This window comes from Bufo bufo, chromosome 4 (genome assembly GCF_905171765.1).
Source record: "Bufo bufo chromosome 4, aBufBuf1.1, whole genome shotgun sequence".
Taxonomy (NCBI): domain Eukaryota; kingdom Metazoa; phylum Chordata; class Amphibia; order Anura; family Bufonidae; genus Bufo; species Bufo bufo.
The window spans coordinates 228,863,977-228,889,116 of NC_053392.1; the positions used below are offsets into that span (position 1 = coordinate 228,863,977).

At 43.8% G+C, this 25,140-nt stretch overlaps 1 protein-coding gene across 2 annotated transcripts in view; it reads left to right on the plus strand.

Annotated features, from left to right (window-relative positions):
- LOC120997972 (probable cation-transporting ATPase 13A4) overlaps positions 1-25,140 on the plus strand; it is a 458,422-nt gene that overhangs the window by 336,782 nt on the left and 96,500 nt on the right. For both annotated transcript variants that reach the window (XM_040428359.1, XM_040428360.1), the window contains exons 23-24: positions 10,983-11,092; positions 13,958-14,054. In XM_040428359.1, the coding sequence (XP_040284293.1) occupies positions 10,983-11,092; positions 13,958-14,054 (207 nt within the window). The remainder of the gene's footprint in view (positions 1-10,982; positions 11,093-13,957; positions 14,055-25,140) is intronic.

Here is a 25,140-nt window from a genome sequence, read left to right on the forward strand (position 1 = left end):
CCATTCTCTCTTCATAGCCTTTTTTTTAAAGCTTCAATCACATTGATGGCGCTAGGCCCCTAGAGATGGACACCTGACCTGAGCTTTCCCCTAGTCAACAGCTTGGTTCCTTGACCAGATGGACACAAACAATTTCTGTTTTGGTTTCTTTCCTCAGAATGCATACTGTATTCCCCTATTTATGCTCCTCCTCAGTAGAGGGAAACAGTTTATCCTGAATTCATCATCAGAATGATACACTGACCAAAGTTGCTGCACCTGGCAACACATAGGGCCAGATTTATCATTACACTTACATCTTACTCCACTTTTACATATGTCCAGTCACTTTTGGCTAAGTCAGATTTATTAATGGTCCTTTAATACTGTGATAAATGTGGTTTGACAGTAGAAGTTTATCCTTCAGTAAGCGGCTTTACAAAAGTCGCACGTCTTTACGAAAAAGTCACATGTTCTATTAAAAGGTCACATAAGATAAGCATGGTTCTCACTAGAAATTGCACAATTTTTTGCGACTTTTTTAAATTGTCGCAATAGTAAATCTGTATAGAGATTCCTTTACATAAGAAATAGGGGTGTTTCGGGTATCGAATTTTCAATACCCAATCGATACTTTTGTCCCGGTATCGATACGATACGATACCGGGATTTGCCTTTTATTGATACTAGGCTGTGCTACTGCACAGCCCAGTATCAGAGAACATGTATCGCGCTGCTCTCAGTGCGGCCATGTTCCCTCAGCAGCACGGGGAGAAGGAAGCAGTCTCTCCCTCCCCCCTGTGCTGCTGCCACTGCCACCAGTGGGGACGAAAAAGAGAAGAAGAGGGGAGGGCGCACTGCGCCACCAATGATAACTAATGTTTAATACATTACAAATACAGACGGCAGAAACACATTGCCGACACCCGACCTCTGATAGGGCGCTGCGATCCGCAGCAATTAAAAGCCCTCCATGGTAATCTCCCTGCTGCTGTGTGTACTATGCACAGGGCAGCAGGGAGAGTGTGTGGTCCTAGTCACCCTAATCGAGCTCTATCAGGGTGAATAGTACAAGGGATTAAAAGATCCCAGGTTCTAGCCCCTAAGGGGGGAAATAGTTATTGAAAAAAAAGTTAAAAAAAAACACACACACCAAAATATTAAGTATAAATCATCCCCTTTCCCAATTTTACATATAAAATATAAAAACAATAAATAAATAAATAAACATATCACATATTGCCACATCTGAAAAGTCCAATCTATTAAACTACAGTATTTAAAAAATCTCCTATGCGGTGAACGCAGTAAAAGAAAAAAGAAAAACCACATGATTCGCCATTTTTTTTTGTCCCCTTGTTCCACCCCAAAAAAGGATAGGATTGTTCGATTATGGGCCGGACGTTCCATAAAATGCAGATTTTTTTTTTTTTTTTTTTGCGTGGTATCGTGTATCGCAATAATTTTTTATGGTATCGAAACCGAATCAAAATTTTGGTATCAAGACAACGATAATAAGAAAGCATGCTCACTTTTAGAAAACTGGCGAGCATAGTGCAGCGCCAATAAAAGTCGCAAATTATTTTGACTTGAGCTAACGATAAATCTGGGCCATAGAGTTTTCCTGAAAAAAGAGAGACTTTAGCCAAATATACCAGTCCACTAGTTTGACAGTTTATGAAGTCACATATGTCATATTGTCTCCCACGTGCGGCCTCCACAACAATCCTTGCTCTTATGTCCTGTATTTAGCACAGCATAGTAAAGCCCCACACGTTTTTTCATATACCCAGCACCTTATTGTACTTACAAAATATCGTAAAATCACAATATAATATAATAAAAAGCCATTTCCCATCAAGAGCTCGACCCGGGTTTCGCCTCCGCTTGGTCAGGGGCATATGCGCCTCCCTACAAGGACATTCCTTTTATAACGATCTGGGCGTTACCCCATGCAGTCGTTTTACAAAACATTCTTCTCTTTTCATTAAAACAGCTTAAATACATATCACATAAAAATGCATAAATAATAAAACATATATCTATAAATAAACTTTCATAAGATATTTATAAAAACCTACATACACGTTCCGGCTATTTAAATGTCATGTCATAGCCAATCACTTTTTTACTACTATCCCATTCACTTAATGGGCCTGTATTCATAAGTAGTTTATCCACCAATCTACTATTACACTCATTCACCCATTCTTATCTTAAAAATGCCCATAATCACATGATACAAAATCTCCAATCGTTTTCTATTACCATTTGTTCTCAATTAATACAAAAATCACCTGTTCTCGGACTATCAATAAGGAGTCTTCTCCGCACCCTTCCATCTCCTACTACTCACTCCATTGCTACCCTATTCACACCTCCTACTAGGTAGCAGTGGAGGTAGCAGTGAAGGGTAATCTCTCAACATTGTCTGTTGAAAGGCAAGTTCTCTTTGGGATAATTAGGCCCCCCACCGCACTAATCACCTGATCTGATGCCACACTACTGGCTGGAAAGATTGTCCAGGGCAAACTCCGTCAGTAGTGACCAGAAATCAAATTTGGTTGCCCAGTAGTCCAGGAGATCTTGGATCTGGGGTTGCAGGGTGCAGTCTAAGGCTACTTTTACACTGGCGTTTCTGGGTCCACTTGTGAGATCCGTTTTAGGGCTCTCACAACGGCCGAAAACAGATCAGTTCAGCCCCAATGCATTCTGAATGGATAAGGATCCGTTCAGAATGCATTAATTTGGCTGAATTTGGTCTCCGTTTCGTTTTTGAGGCGGTCACTAAAATGCAGTTTGCAGCATTTTGGTGTCCGCCTGACGATGCGGAGCCAAACGGATCCGTACTGACTTACAATGTAAGTCAATGGGGACGGATCCGTTTTTCACTGACACAATATGGTGCAATTGAAAATGGATCCGTCCCCCATTGACTTTCAATGTAAGTCAAGATGGATCCGTTTTGACTTAGACTTTTTTTTAAATGAATAATACAAACGGATCCGTTATGAACGGATCCAAGCGTTTGCATTATCAGTGCGGATCCGTCTGTGCAGATACAAGATGGATCCGGACCGAACGCCAGTGTGAAAGTAGCCTAAGTATGCCACTAACTGCTGGTTTAGGTTCTGCTCCATGTCCTGCTGCTGGATGGTTCCTTCAGTAGGCGGGTGAAGAAAAGTGCTCATTAGAGACTCAAGACTTAAGTTGTTCTATATGCAGCTAATGCTCCCCCACCCCCTCCAGCAGTCATGGTAGTGGAGTGTGAGTGCAGGAGGTCCCCCACTCAAACCTTTGTGAGGATGGGCGATGGTGCACATAGGTAAAAACCAACCAAATACAAAGGATGTCTAAATAGTAGTTGAGTTCTTCGTCCCTCTTGACCCCATTTTGGTCCATTAGCAAGGGTCTAATATTGTGGAGAGCCAGTAGTCATCCCAAATGCTAATAATGCGGTTGTCACTACGCAAGCAGCTCAGCATGCATCTGGCCATTTGCACAAGAGAATTGGAGGGACTCCCTGCCTCCATCTTTACTGCATACTGCCATGGTCTGTTGGGTCATCTGCCTGGTCTTCCTCATCTTACTCATGCTCCTTCTGTTCCTCTCCTGTTGATTGGGTAGATAAACTACCTATTTATATATACATTTTCGGGGCGTTAATGTACACATCCTCTGCCTATTTAGCCCCCACAGGGCTCAGGTGGCCATGAAATGTAGGTGTCATGTGTCCTGTCCATTGGCCAGCCAGATTTATCAGCATCTGCTCCAGGACATGAAGGAGTGGAATGACCTTATTTATCCCGTAGTCCTGGCGTGTGACAAATAAAGTGGCCTCCTCAAAGGGCCTGAGCAAACAGCAGGTGTCACGCATGAGCTGCCACTGGCTAACGTCAAAGTTACACAAGAGAGTACCCCTGTCTACCTGCATAATCAAGAAATCTTTGATGGCCTTCCTGTGCTCATATATTCGGTTAAACATGTGGAGGGTGGAGTTCTAATATGTGGAAATGTCACACATGAGGCGTTGTTGGGAAACACTATTCTGCCTTTGCAGCTCAAGGAGGGACTGTTTTTCAGGGTAAGAGTTTTCTGAAGTACATGACTGCTGGAGAAGGGGTGCAGGACTCTGGGAGATGCATCAGCCTGAACTGCTACATTAGCTCCACGGTTTTCGCAGGCCACTTTATGGTGACGCTCCATGTGTTTTTTTGCCACTGCCCATTCCTTTGGAGGCTCCTGGTACCTCTTTATTGTACATACTTGACGGTAACAGTAACTGTATATGTAAAATAAGTTATTCAATGTCAATGAAAATCATTGACATTGATAAAGTCTAATGGAATTGTTTATCTAGTTATTCACCCCAATATAAGAATCAAGGCCTCATGGAATTGTTTCTCTATGAAACAAGGTAGACAACCCAATAACAGTTCTATTACACAAGTTATTTGAGAATAACTGTGTAATAGAATTGAATAAAATTAAACAAGGTGGACACTGTTCAATTAGATATCTCTGTGCCCTACACAGGGGATTGATGCAAACTGCACTGTCTCCTATTGATCCTTTTAGCTTACAGATCCTGCTGTGCTGAAGTCCCCCTATGCTCTCCCTATGCCCTCCCTACAGTGTCTGAAAACTCTCCCTATGATCTCCCTACACTATCCCTATTAGAGATGAGCAAATTTCATATTTTGAAGTTTTGGGTTCGTGTTGTAGTATTTACTGAATTGCGTTATGTATTCCGTTACCACGGACCATAACACAATTCCATGATATAATGCATACCAGGATGCCTTTAGAGGCATTCTGTTATTCATTCCATCATAATAGAAGTCTAAGGCCTGGATAACGGATCGGTCTGGTTTACGTTATGCTGGAGTCCTCTCCTATCAGTAGAGCTTGTGAGAGTGACCCTTAAATAGGGGATTTTGTCCTCATTCTACTGAAGGGGGAATTGGAAAGTGATTTGTTGCTTCGTGTGATGCTTCGTTAAATCATAGGCACCTAAATTTTGGATTTAGGATTTCGAGGCATTGACTTTGTAGTATTAAAACATACAAAACTGATTTGGTATTAGGATGAAAGACTGCAAGTAAGCAGGCAGAGGGCTGTGTAAGTGTTCAGGGCTAAGATGGGAGAGAACTGCCTATAATAAGCATTAGGAAACCTGTCTGGGCCAGGAGAGTTTCCGAATTTTTAGACTCTTCATTGCCAATTAAGTTTCTGAAGTAAAAGTAAAAGTCAAACAATACAATTCCTCAGCTGACAAGTATGAAAGAAACCATGTAAGGTCAAAAATAGAAGGTTAAAGAGTAGTTATCAAGTCATGGAGGTTAGACAATGTTTGGTAGCACTTCTTAAATTAATCTCATGGGGACATATAATTTTATTTCCAGCGTCATCCAATAGATAGGCTATGCAATGTTTTGCGGCTCTAAATTTCAGTTTTCTGGCTAGTAATGCACCTGGTCTATTGCTATGCACATAAAAATTAGCCTGCAAGTGATGCAAGACATGACAATATTTAGATAGGAGGTGTTGTTTGAGGGATATTCTGAGTTGTCAACGTTTTTCGGTAGTGGTAGTAGTGAAAGCCTTTTTATTAATCTTTTCAAGATGGTGAATCTGAGAAACAAGATCCTGAAATTCCTTTTCCTTGCTCTTTTGCAAGTGTGAGGAACCTGTTTACATATACATCGCATGTACAGTATGCCTTATGAGTATTCCACACCATGAAAGGTCAGTATTGGGAGCATGAAAAATACAAGTTGACGTGAAGCTTGAATTGTGCCTTATATGGATAAGTGCATAGTATTTGATCACTTTCCAGTTGTAATATGAAGGAGTCCTGAAGCGAAACAGACACCAGGGTGTGATTGATTTATAGATTTCGCTCATCTCTACAACGTAACATTAAAATAGCCCCCAATAATGAGAATGCCTTTGTAAATCTTTCTTGTTTTACTATTTTTTTTAAAATCTCAGTTGGTGTTTATTTGGAAATAAACGTTAACTAGGGTATACTATTCATTGTTAATTTCACATGTGAGTATTAAAATCTGCAGAGGGGATCCACTTCAAAGAGGTGTGAAGAAAAAGAAACAGTGGTGGAGATTTATGAAACTGGTGTAAATTAGAACTGGCTTAGTTGCCCATAGCCAATCAGATTCCACGTTTCATTTCCCAAAGGAACTGTCAAAAATGAAAGGTGGAATATTAGTTGTATTTCTGCTGCAGATTGCAATGTAAAGCTCCTTTGCGCCATAATCTGCAACTTCTCCCAGCTCACGCCAGGTGCAAAAAAGTGGACGGGCCGGCAGGCCGTCTCATTTACCATTTACTACACCTGTTTTGGGCATAGAAAATGGTCTAAATGTAAGACATCTAGGAAGCCATCTTACATTTAGAAGCAGCGGTGGATCCACTGAAGTTATGTAGAGGCCAGAGCCTCTTCATTACGCCAGCAATCCATCGCCAGAGCAGGGCCTTATTAAGACAGGCGTCTAAAACGTCTGTTTTAATAAATGTGCCCCGTGTTTCTTATAGGGACTATTAAATACACTCAAATTTAGGGAAGAAATATAATTATTACAGTATAATATAAAAAAAGCATAAATCATAGTGCAAGTTAAAGGGGTTTTCTGACAGTTTTTACTGTCGATCTATCCTCTGGATAGGTCTTCATATAAGGTTGTGATATCACATTTATAGGTCACATGACCTAGGCGCAGCTCACCCCCATAGGAGTCTATGGGGCCGAGCTGTGAAACCAAGCACAGCTGCTATACAATGTATATGTGTCTGGCAAGCTGAGAGAAGGCTTCTCAAACAGCTAATTGGATTAAGGCCCCTTGCAGACAAGCATGTCCAGATTAGGTCCGCATGCGTTGCGTCTGCGATCAGGGAAAATCGTGCTAGTGCGTACGAAATTTCAGTCAGTTTTGACTGTGATTGCGTTGCATTGCTCAGTTTTTTCAGTGCGAGTGCAATGTGTTTTGCACGCGTGTGATAAAAAACTGAATGTGGTGCCCAGACCTGGACTTCTTCACTGAAGTTCGGGTTTGGGTTTGGTGTCCTGTAGATTTTATTATTTTCCCTTATAACATGGTTATAATGGAAAATAATAGCATTCTTAATACAGAATGCTTACTAAAATGTGGCATGAGGGGTTAAAAAAAATAATAAATTAACTAACCTCATCCACTTGTTCGCGTAGCCGGCATCTTCTTCTTTCTTCTTCTTTCAGGACCTGCCAAAGGACCTTTGATGACGTAATCGCGCTCACCACATGGTGAGCGTGGTGACGTCAGCGCAGGTCCTGCTGAACGAAGATAGAAGATCCTTTATCTTCATTCAGCTGGACCTGCGCTGATGTCACCGCGCTCACCACGTAGTGATCGCGATTACGTCATCAAAGGTCCTTTGGCAGGTCCTGAAAGAAGAAGAAAGAAGAAAATGCCGGCTGCGCGAACAAGTGGATGAGGTGAGTTAATTTATTATTTTTTTTAACCCCTCATGCCACATTTTAGTAAGCATTCTGTATTAAGAATGCTTCTATTTTCCCATATAACCATGTTATGAGGGAAAATAATACAGTAAATTAACTTTAATCAACTCCTAGCAACCATGCGTGAAAATCGCATTGAATCTGCACTTGCTTGCAGATGCTTGCGATTTTCACGCATCCCCATTCATTTCTATGGGGTCTTTGTTGCGTTAAAAACGCAGAATATAGAACATGCTGCGATTTTCACGCAAAGCACTAGTGATGCGTGAAAATCAGCCTCTCATAGCACATAGTATACAACATCCCATAGTATGCAGTATATAGTAAAAAACTCCACAGGATACATTATATACTATAACACCGCTCAGTATACCATATATTGTGTACCACAGTATGGGATATAAAGTTTACCCCACAGATATGAAGGGGGGGTAAATTACATCATTGTCACGACACAGATCAAACTGTGACACCCCCCCCAGACATAGAACTACAACTTCTATACCTGCAGCAGATAAGGAAGTGGTGCTGCGCACTGTGGATTAGGATTTACACCTGATGCACTCTCATGTCTCCTATGAAGAGATGCCTGGACACTGACACATCACTGAGCGGCTCCTTATCAGCTAAAGTTTAGGCTCACTGACCCCTTTTAGTAACTTTCCTTAGAAGAAACTGTGGAAAAAGTATTAAATCATAAGAAGCACGCTTTGTGCTCTCCCTACACCATATATATTCCTGACACTGGGACAGCGGCAAAATCATGCAGCCCGGTGTCAAGATAATCTGTTTAAAATAAAAATAAAAACTTTTACAAACTGTACCTACTTGTTTAAAAAAAAAACTGTCTGCAAGCTGGTAGTCACCACATGATCACAAGGTGTGCCCCAGCCAGGTGCTGCCATGGACAGGAGGATGCCAGCACTAAAAGGTGAGAGGGAGACTGCAGACAACTGGCACACCACATTCAACACCTGTCACCTGGCTTACCAATAAAACACCAAACCAGTTTTTTGTGGGTGAAGGGTCGGTCACAGCTTTATTTCAAATCTCTTTTTTTTTCTTTTTGTTAATTTATTAACAGCAACCATTGTTCCGTACGGCCATAGGCCGCTCCCCAGAGTATGAGAAGCGCTATGCCCCACTGAACCCCCAGTGGGCAAGTCCGCCTTCTCCTTCATTATCCTTAACATTAATTTTCGACCTCCAGCTGTGACTTATACATAAAGTGAAACAGGGAACCTGAAGCGAACAGTTCACGAACAACAATAAAACGGGAGGGAGGGAGGGTGGGAGGGAAAAGCTCCCTGATGAGTGGGCCCAGGATCAAAGAGACCAAGCCAGGGGGGCCCTCCTTTTTATTAACTCTGAGGGGAGGAGACAGACCTACCAACTGAGCACTGAGGAAAGGAGGGGGGGGGGGGGGAGCAGCTACTGACACCCCTATGTCCACTGTAATAAGGTAGCTGTAGCAGTCCAAAACGCCTACGCGACCTGCTGTGGCGTTAAGTAGGCTCTCGGATATGCCCCCGGCTCCTGATTGGTGGAGCCAGGCCATCTACAGGGTGCCCAGGAGTGGCTGAGCAGTTAATGGAGGCCGTTCATCACAGATCTTGAGAGAAAATACTGGCTAAAAGCTGGTGCTGGCAACCCTGGCTGGGATGAGAACTTCCACTGGGGACTTCAGAGAGGAGCTACCCGCAGGGACTCGGCTGCAATGTGATTGGAGGAGATGCAGTGAAGTGAGTCCCTCCCCCTCGTTCTCCTCTCCCTCACTGCTTCCACTTGGAGCCTGGCTTGTTGCACTAGCAAAATATGAATATGTAATGGCATCTGGGCGTTTGGGGCGGCAATGGGCCCCTTACTGACGTCGGGCCGGGGGCTGCCGACCCAAACGCCCCTATTATAATCCGCCATTGGGCGGGGTCCCTAGTGTCAGAGCCCCACCGATCAGATACTCATGATGACCTATCCAGAGGATAGGTCGATAGTAAAAAAAACTGTCGGAAAACCCCTTTAACCCTTTCATGTGTACTACTAAGCACTAGTAGTGAGCTATGGCTTTGCGTAATAGCAATAGGGGCAAATGTCCAGAAATGTCCAAAGTACCCTTACTCCAGGCCACTACATCTCTAATTGTTGTTTGTCAGAGACACGGCATTGGCAATTGTGAACTATCTGACTTGTGCAGTGGCCAGGTACAGGTGGATAATATTCTGTATTTGTTCGTGACGCCAACTGCAGCGTGCGCAGGGTACTACCCCAGGGCCCTTCCAAGGTGTTATAATGCACGTCCCAGATTTGGAATGCCAGAGTGGTGTAATGGCCTATAATGTCTCTATAGGGTGGTGATAATTGAGTGACGGTGTCTACTACCTGGGTACGGCTGGACTCCTGGCTCACTTGCAATAAATTTGAGTGTAGTGATAGTAGGAGAAATAGAGGAACTTTGCAGAAGAAATGATGTCCAGACCTTTAGATGAAGTTCAAACGTTGCTTTACTTGAAATAACTTGCATCCAAGCAGTATACGGCTTTGGTCTCTTGCATCGGCTCTGCTCTACTTTTGCAGCATGTTGATTACAGATCCTATATAGTTATCTATGGATCCATACTCTGCATACTGCAAATGCAAGCAAAAGATGGTACAAGCTAAGGGTACTTTCACACTTACGACAGAGGATTATTATTGCTGGAACTGCCGGCAATATGGACGCAAACTGATGGCATTTGTCAGACAGATCAGGATCCTGATCCGTATGACAAATGCTTTGAAATGCCGTATCCGTCTCTCCGGTGTCCTCCGGAAAAACTGATCTGTCATTTATTTTTTTCACATTTTTTTCGTTCTGAGCAGACAGCAATGCCGGTTCCGTTTTGCCAGAACACTTGGGACCCGATCTTGCATTAATGCATTTCAATGGGAAAAAATGCCAATGGCAAGTGTTCCGGAATTTTGGACGGAGATAAAACCGCAGCATGCTGCGGTATTATCTCCGTCCTGAAATGGCAAAAAGACTGAACTGAAGACATCCTGATGCATACTGAACGGATTGCTCTCTATTCAGAATGCATTAGGATAAAACTGATCAGTTCTTTTCCGGTATTGAGCCGCTAGGACGGAACTCAATGGCGGAAAAGAATAACGCTAGTGTGAAAGTACCCTTAAGGTGCAAAGTGCTTTGAGAAGCCGCACTGGACCTTCCATGGTTTGAGTGAAGGTTTAGGTGGCCTTTAATTGATACCCACTCCAATTCTCAATGAGAAGAAAACCTTAAGTATCCGGTGTAAAAAAAAGAAACCAAGTATTGGGAAAAAAAAAAAAAAAAGTGCTTTTAGAATGCATCATTCCAAAAGGTGAAATTTTGCTCTGGTCATGAAGGTCCAAAACCCCCCAGATCATGAAAATAGAGGGTATAACAAATACAGTATAATGGAGATTAGTGTTTATTATGCAAACTAATAATTCATATATTTATCACTTACAGGCACTTAAAACGGCTCATGCTGGAATTTCACTGTCTGAATTAGAAGCGTCTGTTGCTTCTCCATTTACTTCCAAATTTCCAAACATTAAATGCGTTCCGTCGCTCATCAAGTAAGTTTTGGATTCATCTGTAAGGTAGATTTTTTAGGAATATTGTACTACTAGAAAAGAAAAATATTTCATATTTCTAAACAAGTTCTACAGTTACAACTAAAAACTGTAAGGGCTCATGCACACAAACGTATGGGTTCCGTTTCCGTATTGCGGACGGCATATGCGGATCCGCAAAAATGGACACCGATCCATTTGCATTCTGCATCACAGATGCAGACCCATTCACTTGAATGGGTCGGCAAATCTGGAGATGCGGAACGGAAGCAAGGAATGGAACCCCACGGAAGCACTACGGGTTCCGTTCCACAAAAAGATAGAACACGTACTATCTTTTTGCGGAACGGAGGGATGCGGACCCATTCAAGTTGGATCTGTCCCAGAGGCCTCACGAACGTTCTTCGTGCACTGGGGACCGCAAATTGCATCCCCAATGCACAGAACCAAACCCATACGTCCGTGTGCATGAGCCCTAAGTTATCTCGGTTGAAATATATATCCTGCACCTGTTATCAATAACTGTGTATAGGATTATATTTTTAAATTTCATATCTTTTTGCTTTAAAGGGGTTGTTTGAGCCTAAACATTTATAATATATTCCTGGATGATGGATCAATGTGTAATCGGCTCAGGCCACCACCAGTTTCCATGGGCTATATCTACTAATAATGCAGTTCAGTCCCATTTAGAATAATTCAGAGTAATACATATTTACAGTATTTTGTGCAATATTTTTCTACAGTATTTTTAATTGCTCTTTTTTCATGAAATTTGCTGACTACAAAGCATGTTTTAATGATACAAACATTATAGTTAGTGATGAGTGAGCATGCTCGGCCGAATACCTGTTCAGCTCCAGCTTCGCTATGCTCGGCAGGTACAAGTGCTCGGCCGAATAATTTGGGTGCTCGAATGCAATTTAATGCAATGGAAGACAACCAGGCACCCCCTGCTCGGAAGACATGAGGGTGTCTGGTTCATAAAAAAAAGGTTAGAAATTGATGGAAACCCCATCAAAATGGTTTGGAAAAAGCATTAAGAGGATATCTGGATGCGTCTTAGACTTCTATTAAGTATGAAATGCAATAGACAACCATACAAAGGCTATATGCCAAAAGCTGGGTATGTGCCCAATCTATTCATGAGACAGATAACAGCCAGCATACCTTACAATGGCAGCCTTGAGATATTCCAAACCAGCTCTCATCTGACTGAGAACCAATAAACCTCAAAGTTATTTTGCATCTGTTGGATGGCTTGGTGGACCTGCACACCTAGATCAATATCAATAGGGCGAAAAAAAGTTTTCTGATTGTCCTAACATAATATTCAATAACCTTTCTATACAGTTTTGTCATGTAAAAACTGATTTGCATGAACATGGGCTTATGGGAAAGACATGCAAATAAGCAGAATCTGCCTTGTTTTTCAGCTGCCATAAGACTATGAAACCAATAGAGGGTGCTGTTCATAACTCAATAGCGCCCTCTATTGGTTTTATAGTCTTTTGACAAGATGACTCTAAGATGATTCTTATGACAAGCTTATTAGCCTTTTGCATGGAAAATTCGCGATTAGAATATTCGCAATCTACACTAGGATGATATCTGACACTGGGAAAGCTGGGTAATAACTTGCGATCGACACTAAGTTATTACCCAGCTTTTCCAGTGTCAGATATTATCACTAACTTACTACATAATTATTACATAATATTCACTATATTGCTATATATTCTTTTTTTAGAATATTATGAATATTTTAAAAACTAATATATAGCAATATAGCGAATATTATGTATAATGTAGTAAGTCAGTGATAATATCTGACAATGGAAAAGCTGGGTAATCGTGTAGATCGTGAGTTATTACCCAGCTTTCCCATTGTCAGATTTTATCACTGAGTTATTACCCAGCTTTTCCAGTGTAAGATATCATCCTAGTGTAGATCGCGAATTTTCCATGCAAAAGGCTACACTAATAAGCTTGTCATAAGAATCAGTCTAATATTCTTGTCAGAACACTATGAAACCAATAGAGGGCACTATTAAGTTAGAAACAGCGCCCTCTATTGATTTCATAGTCTTCTGACAAGAATATTAGACTTATCATAAGACTGTAAAACCAAAAGAGGGTGCAGTTCATAACTCCAAAGCGCCATCTATTGGTTTTCATAGTCTTATGCTATCTAATGCTCATTTGCATGTCTTTCCCATAAGCCCATGTTTATGCAAATGCATTTTTACATAACAAAACTGTATAGAAAGGTTATTGAATATTATGTTAGGACAATTGGAAAACTTTTTGTCACCCTAATGATATTGATCTAGGTGTGCAGGTCCACCCAAGGCATCAAACAGAGGCAAAATACCTTTGAGGTTTACTGATTCTGAGTCAGATGAGAGCTGGTTTGGAATATCTCATAGTTCACAAGGCTGCCATTGTAAGGTATGCTGACTGTCATCTGTCTCATGGATAGATTGATGGTTTCATATACCTGGCTTTTGGCATATAGCCTTTGTGTGGTTGTATGTTGTACGTAATAGGAGTCTAAGATGCATCTGGTTATCCTTGTAATGCTGTTTCCAAACCATTTTGATGGGGTTTCCATCTATTTCTAACCTATTTCTAACCTTTTATTATGAACCAGACACCCTCTTCTCTTCCGAGCAGGAGGTGTCTGGTTGTCTCCCATTGACTTCCATTATACTCTGGTGCTCGGCTTAGCATACGAATATAGCAATGTGTTCGAGCCAAACACCTGAACACCCAAATACTTTGGTGCTCGCTCATCACTAATTATAGTGCTGCAAATAAAAACTCATTTCTTATTACAACTAATATAAACATTGTGTTCTTCTGCAGGGAAGGTCGCAATTCTCTTGTAACATCATTCTGCCTCTTCAAATTCTTGACCGTGCTTCCAATAATTATAATGGTTTGCATGTTAATTCTTTTTTGGGTATGCATTCTATTTTTTTCTTACTTTCATCCAACATGTGTATCATACAGTCCTGATCAAAAGTTTAAGACCACTTGAAAAATGGCAAAAAATCATATTTAGCATGGCTGGATCTTAACAAGGTTCCAAGTAGAGCTTCAACATGCAACAAGAAGAAATGGGAGTGAGACAAAACATTTTTTGAGCATTCAAATAATGAAAACAACGAATAAACTGAAACAGGCTGTTTTTCAGATGATCAAAAGTTTAGGACCACACCTCCAAAAAAAAAAACTAAACCACCCAAAACATAAATCCAACTTCCAAACATGAACTCAGTAATGAGTAGCTCCGCCGTTATTGTTTATCACTTCCAAAATATGTTTCGGCATGCTTGATGCAAGCGTTTCCATGAGGTGAGTGGGAACATTTCTCCAAGTGGTGAAGACGGCCGCACGGAGGCCATCTACTGTCTGGAACTGTTGCCCATTTTTGTAAACTTCCCTTGCCATCCATCCCCAAAGGTTCTCAATTGGATTTTGATCAGGGGAACACGCAGGATAGGCCAAAAGAGTGATGTTATTCTCCTCGAAGAAGTCCCTTGTCCTGCGGGCATTGTATACTGTAGCGTTGTCCTGTTGAAAAACCCAGTCGTTACCACACAGACGAGGGCCCTCAGTCATGAGGAATGCTCTCTGCAACATCTGGACATAGCCAGCGGCTGTTTGACGCCCCTGCACTTCCTGAAGCTCCATTGTTCCACTGAAGGAAAAAGCACCCCAGACCATTATGGCGCCCCCTCCACTGTGGCGCGTAGAAAACATGTCAGATGGGATCTGCTTGTCATGCCAGTAACGTTGGAAACCATCAGGAGCATCAGGGTTAAATTTTTTCTCATCAGAGAATAAAACTTTCTTCCACCTTTGAATGTCCCATGATTGGTGCTCTCTTGCAAATTAAAAAACATGCAGTTCTGTGGCATTCAAGGAGACGATGTCTTTGAAGACGTTTTTTGTTTTTGAAGCCCTTCAGTCTCAAATGCCGTCTGATGGTTATGGGGCTGCAGTCAGCACCAGTATGGGCCTTAATTTGGGTCAAGGATCATCCAGTGTCTTGACGGACAGCCAATTGGATCCTCCGGCTCAGTGCTGATGACATTTTTTTGGGTCTTCCACTTGACTTTTTTGTTCCATAACCCTCAGGTTCATTTTAAGAAATGACTGTCTTACTGCGTCCCACTTCAGCAGCGATGGCGCACTGTGAGAGACCCTGCTTATGCAGTTCAACAACCCGACCACGTTCAAAAAGGGAGAGTTTTTTTGCCTTTGCCATCACAACGTGTGACTACCTGACAGAAAATGACAATGAAGCCACATATTTGCACAGATTTGGCCTTTTAAACGCATGTGGTCCTAAAATTTGGATCAGCTGAAAAACAGCCTGTTTCAGTTTAATCGTTATTTTCAATTAATTGAATGCTCAAAAAATGTTTTGTCTCGCTCTCATTTCTTCTTGTTGCATGTTGAAGCTCTACTTGGAACCTTGTTAAGATCCAACAATGTAAAATATGATTTTTTGCCATTTTTCAAGTGGTCTTAAACTTTTGATCAGGACTGTATATAGCTATACTATTGTCTCTCACCACATCTAAAACAGCAACATTTTTCATTTATATAACTTAACAGAGAAATAAAAACAAATGGGGTCATTTATCAAACTAGTGTAAAGTAGAACTGGCTTAGTTGCCCACAGTTACCAATTAGATTCCACCTTTAATTTTTGACAGCTCCTTTGGAGAATTAAAGGTGGAATCTGATTGGTTGTTATGTGCAACTAAGCCAGTTCTGCTTTACACCAGTTTGATAAATGACCCCAAAAGTCTCATCCAAGACCAAGTTTTAACCCCTTCAAAACATTTTCACCTTCTGTCCCAGGCCATTTTTTGCAAATCTGACACGTGTCACTTATATGTGTCACTGACATGTGGTAATAACTTTGGAACGTTTTTACTTATCCAAGCCATTCTGAGATAGCTTTGTCGTGACACATTGTATTCATGACTGGTGTAAATTTCAGTCAATATATTTCACCTTTATGTATAAAAAATCTAAATTTACCAAAAATTTTGGAAAATTTTCAATTTCGCAGTTTTAAAACAGATAGTGATACCTCATAAAATACAGTAGTTATTACTTTACATTCCCCATATGTATATTTTATGTTGGCATCATTTTGTAAATGTCATTTTATTTTTTAGGACATTAGAAGGCTTAGAATGTTAGAAGCAATTCTTAAAGTTTTTAAGAATATTTCCAAAACCCACTTTTTAAAGACCAATTCAGTTATGAAGTCACTTTGTGGTGCTTACAAAAAACACACATAAATGGACCCATTTTTGAAACGACACCCCTCAAGTTATTTAAAAATGATTTTAGAAACTTTGTTAACCCTTTATATGTTCCACAAGAATTAAAGGAAAATGGAGATGACATTTCAAAATTTAACTTTTGTGGCAGATTTACCATTTTAATCAAATTTTTCTGTAACACAGCAAGGGTTAACAGCCAAACAAAACTCAATATTGTCACAGTGCGGTTCACCGTGCCGTGGATTGCTGTGCAGGCTGGCTGCACGCCTTTTGCGTACTGGCTGCGGTGTCCCGTGTAGGTTGGTTGCTTTTTGCTGCGTGCTAGCTGCAGTGTCTGGTGTGAACCTTGCCCGTGTATAAGTGTTCCCCTTTGACTGTTTCTGGATTTCTGTTTGTGTTCGCTGGTTGCCATGGGCAACGTCCTGTACTGCAGCTTTGAGTGCTGTGGTTTCTGTTTTCCCTGACCTGAAATGGTTAACCTCCTTGTTTAGTTTCATGGGTGTATCCTTGCAGGTGCGCTAGTTAGGCACCTATTTCTTCCTGCGAGCTCTGCTCTCTGAAGTCAGTCTGGTTTGTTCTGTCTTGCTGTGTGATTCACCCTTCTGCTCTGGTCTGTCTGTTCATGTTTTGCCTGGCTCTACTTAGCCCCTTGTTGCTGACCCAAGGGGTCCTGCCATCTACACTTTGGTGTGGTCCCGCCTGGTTCTGTATTGTTTTCTTACCTGTTATATTGTACCTGTCCTGTATGTCATAGCCTAGCAGTGCTTAACTGTGTCTGACAGTTTGGCAGTACTTAACTGCTTCTGTTCCTGTTTGTATCATGTCTGTTATGTCTACCTTCGGAAGAGGGTTCCTGTGTTCCCTGGAGGGGGAATGCCCATTCTATCTATGTGCAGCTCTGCCTAGGGCCGCTTTGCTTCTATTGCTGGCGGCGCAGATAGCTGCTTCTGCCTCTGTGTTCAGCTCTGCCTGGGACCGCCTCGCTTCCAGTCTGCTTGGGGTCCAGGAAGCTGCTTATATTCTGTTCAACTCGGATACATCTGGTCTGATGCCTCTGACTAGCTGTTCGCTCTGGAGTAGCCCCTGGCAACTACCCTTCTGCTCAAGCCTAGCCTCACCATCTGAGGCTCTAGTGAAGACCGGGGTGCTGCTTAGTTACGCCCCTTCGGAGTGTTGCCAGTCAGTGGCAGAGTGGGTTGTTACCTGCTGTTCTGTTACTCTGGCACTTCTGTTTTGTTTTCTGGTCCTTCTGTTACTATGTAACATTGTGTTCTGTAGATTCTTGCACTTGTTCTGCCTGTTTCCTGTTTGCAGGATGTCCCAGAGGTCCCTGCGCATGTGACAAATATCTATTACCCCCCCATATGTGGTTGTAAACTGCTGTATGGGCACACAAGAGGGTGCAGAAGTAAAGGAGCGCCATATGGTTATTGGAGGGAAGATTTTGTTGGACTGGTTTTTCGATACCTTGTCCCATTTGAAGACCCCTTGATGCACCCCTACAGTAGAAACTCCCAAAAAGCGACCCCATTTTGAAAACTATGGGATACAGTGACACTTTTGTTGGTACTATTCTGGGGTACCTATGATTTTTATTTATTTTTATCGCTCTATATTCATGTGCTATTTTTATAGAGCAAGTTGTTATAGATGCGAAAATAAAAAATATGTCATTTTTTGCAGGATGAGGTGGCGATTTAATTGGTACTAATTTGGATTACATATGACTTATTGATCACATTGCATTATACTTTGTAATGTAAAAAATGCCATTATTGCCACAGTTATTACTTTCTTTATTTTTTTTTCACATCATTCACCTGTGGATTATGTGATATCAGCTGTGGCAAAACCGACCTCGCCACTGGGTTTTGGAGAGGACTGGCTGCTGGCCTCTTGCCCCAGGATTATGGGCCATATACTAACTTTTAAACCCCTGAACCGATTCAAGTGAATTTTGGATAGGTTTGTCCCCACGTTATACTGTTTGAATTAATGTAAGTTATATGTATGGCCAATGTAAACTCACAAAGTTGTAACAATCTATAATAATTGTAACTTGTCAGCTTGGGAGGAAAATGCTGGGTGTGTTTCTATTGTGCCATTGTCCCATTGTGTGTTTAAAATGGTGATGTCTGTCCTATTGTCTGCACATGTGTATTGGTGACTTCTCTTTGTCTTGAGAGATAATTGGATTACGCCTCGGGTGTCTCGAGGGCAGAGAGGAGGAAACCATGATGCATTGTGGGGATGTTTTGTGTCTGTGTGTCCTAAGTGCTGTTTATCTATCCCAGTGGTCGGCAAGCCGCGGCTCGCGAGCCACATGCGGCTCTTTACACACTTTAATGCGGCTCTTCTGCAGGGCTCCAGATGCCATTAGCGACTAGACCCGCCGCCGCAGCTCTGCTCAATACAGCGGCGGGCACAGGAGATGATCGTTCTCAGCAGCGCAGGAGGAGTCTCTCCCTCCCCCCTGTGCTGCTGCTGCCCCCGCCGCTGCCAATAAGAAGAGGCAGGAGGAGGAGGGGAGGGGCTGTGGCCACTGCGCCACCAATGAAGAAAACTGACCTGTTAATACAAATACAGGAGGCGGGTGCCGGAATCAAATAGCCGGCACCCGACCTCTGTGACAGGGAGCTGCGATCCGCTGCAGTTGAGTTAACCCTTCAGGTGCGGTACCTGAGGGGTTAACTGCCGCTGATCGCAGCTCCCTGTCACAAAGGTCGGGTGCCGGCTATTTGATTCCGGCACCCGCCTCCTGTATTTGTATAAGAAACGTTGGTGGCACAGTGCCCCCCCCCCCCCAGTATAATAAACGTTGGTGGCACAGTGCCCCCCCCCCCAGTATAATAAACGTTGGTGGCACAGTGCGCCACCCCCCCCCCCCAGTATAATAAACGTTGGTGGCACAGTGCGCCCCCCCCCCCCCAGTATAATAAACGTTGGTGGCACAGTGCGCCCCCCCTCCCCCAGTATAATAAACGTTGGTGGCACAGTGGGAAGTGCCAATGAGGGTTAAAAATAATAAAAGAAAATTAACTCACCTCCTCCAGTTGATCAGGTAGCTGCCGGTCTCCTGTTCTTACTTCTTTCTAGTTTCTTCAGGACCTGTGGTGACGTCACTGAGCTCATCACATGGCCCATTACCATGGTGATGGATCATGTGATGAGCACAGTGATGTCACCACAGGTCCTGCGTCCTGAAGAAACTAGAAAGAAGTAAGAACAGGAGACGATCAATTGGAGGAGGTGAGTTAATTATTTTTTTATTTTTTAACCCTCATTGGCACTGCCCACTGCGCCACCAATGTTTATTATATTGAGGGGGGGCGCACTGCGCCACCAATGTTTATTATATTGGGGTGATGGGGGGGGCGCACTGCGCCACCAATGTTTATTATATTGACCTTGTACTAAGCATTCTGTATTCAGAATGCTATTATTTTCCCTTATAACCATGTTATAAGGGAAAATAATACAGTGAATAGACTTTCATCCTAGGAACCATGCGTGAAAATCGCACTTGCTTGCGATTTTCACACAGCCCCATTAACTTCTATGGGGCCTGCGTTGCGCGAAAAACGCACAACAGAGCATGCTGCGATTTTCACGCAACGCACAAGTGATGTGTGAAAATCACCGCTCATGTGCACAGCCCCATAGAAGTGAATGGGTCCGGATTTAGTGCGGGTGCATTCCGGTATTTTGAATGCCGGATCCAGCACTAATACATTCCTATGGGGAAAAATGCCGGAGCCGGCATTCAGGCAAATCTTCATTTTTTTTCGCCGGAGATAAAACCGTAGCATGCTACGGTTTTATCTTTTGCCTGATCAGTCAAAATGACTGAACTGAAGACATCCTGATGCATCCTGAACGGATTACTCTCCATTCAGAATGCATGGGGATAAAACTGATCAGTTATTTTCCGGTATAGAGCCCCTGTGACGGAACTCAGTGCCGGAAATGAAAAACGCTAATGTGAAAGTACTTTAAAATATTAAGTTTAAATCCCCCCTTTCCCAATTTTACATATAAAATATATAAACAATAAATAAATAAACATATTACATAGCCTTTTTAGTCACCTTGTCACCCCAAAAAATAGCATAGGACTGTTCTATTATGGGCCGAATGTTTCATAAAATGCGAAATGCACACAGCTTTTTTTGTTGTTTTTTTTTTTTTGCACGGTATTGAGTATCACAATACTTTTTTATGGTGACGAAAGCGAATCAAAATTTTGGTTTCAAAACAACCCTACGCCGATCTGATCGGCGTAGCGTTGTCACGATACCAAAATTTTGATTCAGTTTCGATTTGGCAACTAAAAATTTGATTTGGCTCCTAAATTTTTCAGTTCAGGAGCCAATGGCTACTTGGAATTTTTTTTTAGTCTGGAGCACTGTTCTGTGTGCCCGGCGCCCGCTCCCCTCCCTCCTCTCGGGGGCGGCAGCCTGCGGCTGTCCTGCCTACATGTGTGCCGTGCGGCGCTCAGGCCAAAGGAGGCGTCACTGACTGTCAGTGGGGCCGCGGCGGAGGGAGGCGAGGAGGCGGAGCTGCTCTGTCTGCTATGACCTGTAAAAGCTGCCCCTCCAGGCTGGCAGCAGAAGAACACAGTCACAGAGTAACACTGAGGCACGACTTGTTGGAACTTGGCCGACCCTGCTGGACTCTAGTCTGGACTCTGGAGAAGACACCTTAAGGCAGAGCCAGCTGAGATTGGAGCCAGGACCAGACCGACCCCACTCCAGCCAGACCCCAGTGATATATCAGGTACCGACTTCAACATTGTCCCTCATCATGTCACCCCCCCGATGGTGCAGACTCCAACATTGTCCCCCATTAGGGAGCATAATGGATGGGGGCTGACGGCTGTCATGGGGGGCATGATGGCTGACATGGGAGTAATGATGGATGGGTGCTGACGGCTGACATGGGCATGATGGATGGGGTGCTGACGGCTGACATGGGCATGATGGATGGGGTGCTGACATGGGGGGCTGACGGCTGACATAAGGTCATGATGGCTGACATGGGGGGCATGATGGATGGGGGCTGACGGCTGACATGGACATGATGGATGGAGTGCTGACATGGGGGGCTGATGGCTGACGGCTGACATGGGGTGCTGACGGCTGACATAGGGGCATGACGGCTGACATGGGGGGCATGATGGATGGGGGCTGACAGCTGACATGGGCATGATGGATGGGGTGCTGACGGCTGACATGGGGGGCATGATGGCTGACATGGGGGGCTGATGGCTGACATGGGGGGTAATGATGGATGGGGGCTGACATGGGCATGATGGGGTGCTGATGGCTGACATGGGCATGATAGATGGGGTGCTGACGGCTGACATGGGCATGATGGATGGGGTGCTGACATTGGGTGCTGACGGCTGACATAAGGTCATGATGGCTGACATGGGGGGCATGATGGATGGGGGCTGACGGCTGACATGGACATGATGGATGGAGTGCTGACATGGGGGGCTGATGGCTGACGGCTGACATGGGGTGCTGACGGCTGACATAGGGGCATGACGGCTGACATGGGGGGCATGATGGATGGGGGCTGACAGCTGACATGGGCATGATGGATGGGGTGCTGACGGCTGACATGGGGGGCATGATGGCTGACATGGGGGGCTGATGGCTGACATGGGGGGTAATGATGGATGGGGGCTGACATGGGCATGATGGGGTGCTGACGGCTGACATGGGCATGATGGATGGGGTGCTGACGGCTGACATGGGCATGATGGATGGGGTGCTGACGGCTGACATGGGCATGATGGATGGGGTGCTGACGGCTGACATGGGCATGATAGATGGGGTGCTGACATGGGGGGCTGACGGCTGACATAGGGGCATGACGGCTGACATGGGGGCATGATGGATGGGGGCTGACATGGGCATGATGGATGGGGTGCTGACTGCTGATATAGGGGGCTGATCTGAGGTATGATTAACATTGGGGGTCTGATTGGTGGTCTGACCTGAGGTATAATGGAAAATATTGTTTCTGATTATACTCCTCTAAAACCTATGTGCATCTTATAGGGCGAAAAGTACAGTCCTCAAACCAGATCGAAGATATCAGGACCACACAGAGGAGAAGCCAGCTGCTGCAGACAGAACCAGGACCAGGTGAGCTGCGGGCGGGGCGGTGGGAGAAGGGGGTCACCGAGATGTAGCTTCGCTTGTGTTGCCAAAAAATCCTTGCACAGGCTCTGGTCACGTCCACGTGACAGGGCCGGTGCAAAGAGTCCCACAGTACCCGACCTATGTGGATACTTGCATGCACAATATTCTCAATAAAAACTTATTGAAACTAAAAACAGTGTACCATCCTATGTATTTTCGGTTTTAAAAATGTGGCTCTCAAAATAAATTTCAATCGTGGTTTTGGCGAGATTTGGCTCAGTTGAAAAAAAAGGTTGCCCACCACTGATCTATCCTATGTCACAGTCTTCATTCTGGTCCCCTAGGGGTGTGTACACCAGATGGGCTGTACTTACATTGTATGTGTTGTAAATTACTGATTGGTTGTATTTCAAACCCCTGTGGGCAGTACTATGTTTGTGGTTTAAGAATAAAAGAGGCTGTACGTGAAGTACAGTCAGACCACTGTTTGACCCTCAACACGGAGCCTTGTCTCGTTATTGGGGGGATCCGCTGTATGCTGTTAGAAGACCGATTGCCAGGATTGTATGCTTTTCCTGTTCGTCTGCTAGCAGCTATTCGTGAGGTTCCAGTTTGGAGTGCTACTTTGTATCCAGTTCGGGAGTTGGTGTTCTGCAGTAGCTGTGCCTGTCTCTCAGAAAGGGGCTTATCGCCTAAACGGATTTTAACCCCTTGTCTGCTGAACCGGTCCGTTACATCAGCGAACTGTGAGAGCTATGGGATAAAGGACCTTTGATGACATCATCACCATGTGACCAGTAACATAGCAATATTACTGGTCACATGTCTATGAGGTAATCAAAGGTCCTTAGACTGCTTTCTTTTTTTTCCAGGACTCCTTACTTGTTTATTTCATCTTTTCACTAAAACAGTTAAGGGATTTGAACCAAATTACTTACTTTCTTTAGGGAAATAACCCCACAAAGATATTATTTTAAACACATGTCCCTGCTACATATATATATATATATATATATATATATATACACACTGTATGTATGTTTATATATATATATATATATACACTGCTCAAAAAAATAAAGGGAACACTTAAACAACACAATGTAACTCAAAGTCAATCACACTTCTGTGAAATCAAACTGTCCACTTAGGAAGCAACACTGAGTGACAATCAATTTCACATGCTGTTGTGCAAATGGGATAGACAACAGGTGGAAAATATAGGCAATTAGCAAGACACCCCCAATAAAGGAGTGGTTCTGCAGGTGGTGACCACAGACCACTTCTCAGTTCTTATGCTTCCTGGCTGATGTTTTGGTCACTTTTGAACTTTAGCTCTAGTGGTAGCATGAGACGGAGTCTACAACCCACACAAGTGGCTCAGGTAGTGCAGCTTATCCAGGATGGCACATCAATGCGAGCTGTGGCAAGAAGGTTTGCTGTGTCTGTCAGCGTAGTGTCCAGAGCATGGAGGCGCTACCAGGAGACAGGCCAGTACATCAGGAAACGTGGAGGAGGCCGTAGAAGGGCAACAACCCAGCAGCAGGACCGCTACCTCTGCCTTTGTGCAAGGAGGAACAGAAGGAGCACTGCCAGAGCTCTGCAAAATGACCTCCAGCAGGCCACAAATGTGCATATGTCTGCTCAAACGGTCAGAAACAGACTCCATGAGGGTGATATGAGGGCCCGACGTCCACAGGTGGGGGTTGTGCTTACAGCCCAACACCAAGCAGGACGTTTGGCATTTGCCAGAGAACACCAAGATTGGCAAATTCGCCACTGGCACCCTGTGCTCTTCACAGATGAAAGCAGGTTCACACTGAGCACATGTGACAGACGTGACAGAGTCTGGAGACGCCGTGGAGAACGTTCTGCTGCCTGCAACATCCTCCAGCATGACCGGTTTGGCATTGGGTCAGTAATGGTGTGGGGTGGCATTTCTTTGGAGGGCCGCACAGCCCTCCATGTGCTCGCCAGAGGTAGCCTGACTGCCATTAGGTACCGAGATGAGATGCTCAGACCCCTTGTGAGACCATATGCTGGTGCCGTTGGCCCTGGGTTCCTCCTAATGCAAGACAATGCTAGACTTCATGTGGCTGGAGTGTGTCAGCAGTTCCTGCAAGACGAAGGCATTGATGCTATGGACTGGACCGCCCGTTCCCCAGACCTGAATCCAATTGAGCACATCTGGGACATCATGTCTCGCTCTATCCACCAACGTCATGTTGCACCACAGACTGTCCAGGAGTTGGCAGATGCTTTAGTCCAGGTCTGGGAGGAGATCCCTCAGGAGACCGTCCGCCACTTCATCAGGAGCATGCACAGGCGTTGTAGGGAGGTCATACAGGCACGTGGAGGCCACACACACTACTGAGCCTCATTTTGACTTGTTTTAAGGACATTACATCAAAGTTGGATCAGCCTGTAGTGTGTTTTTCCACTTTAATTTTGAGTGGGACTCCAAATCCAGACCTCCATGGGTTAAATATTTTTGTTTCCATTTTTTTTTTTTGTGTGATCTTGTTGTCAGCACATACAACTATGTAAAGAACAAAGTATTTCAGAAGAAATATATATACATATACAC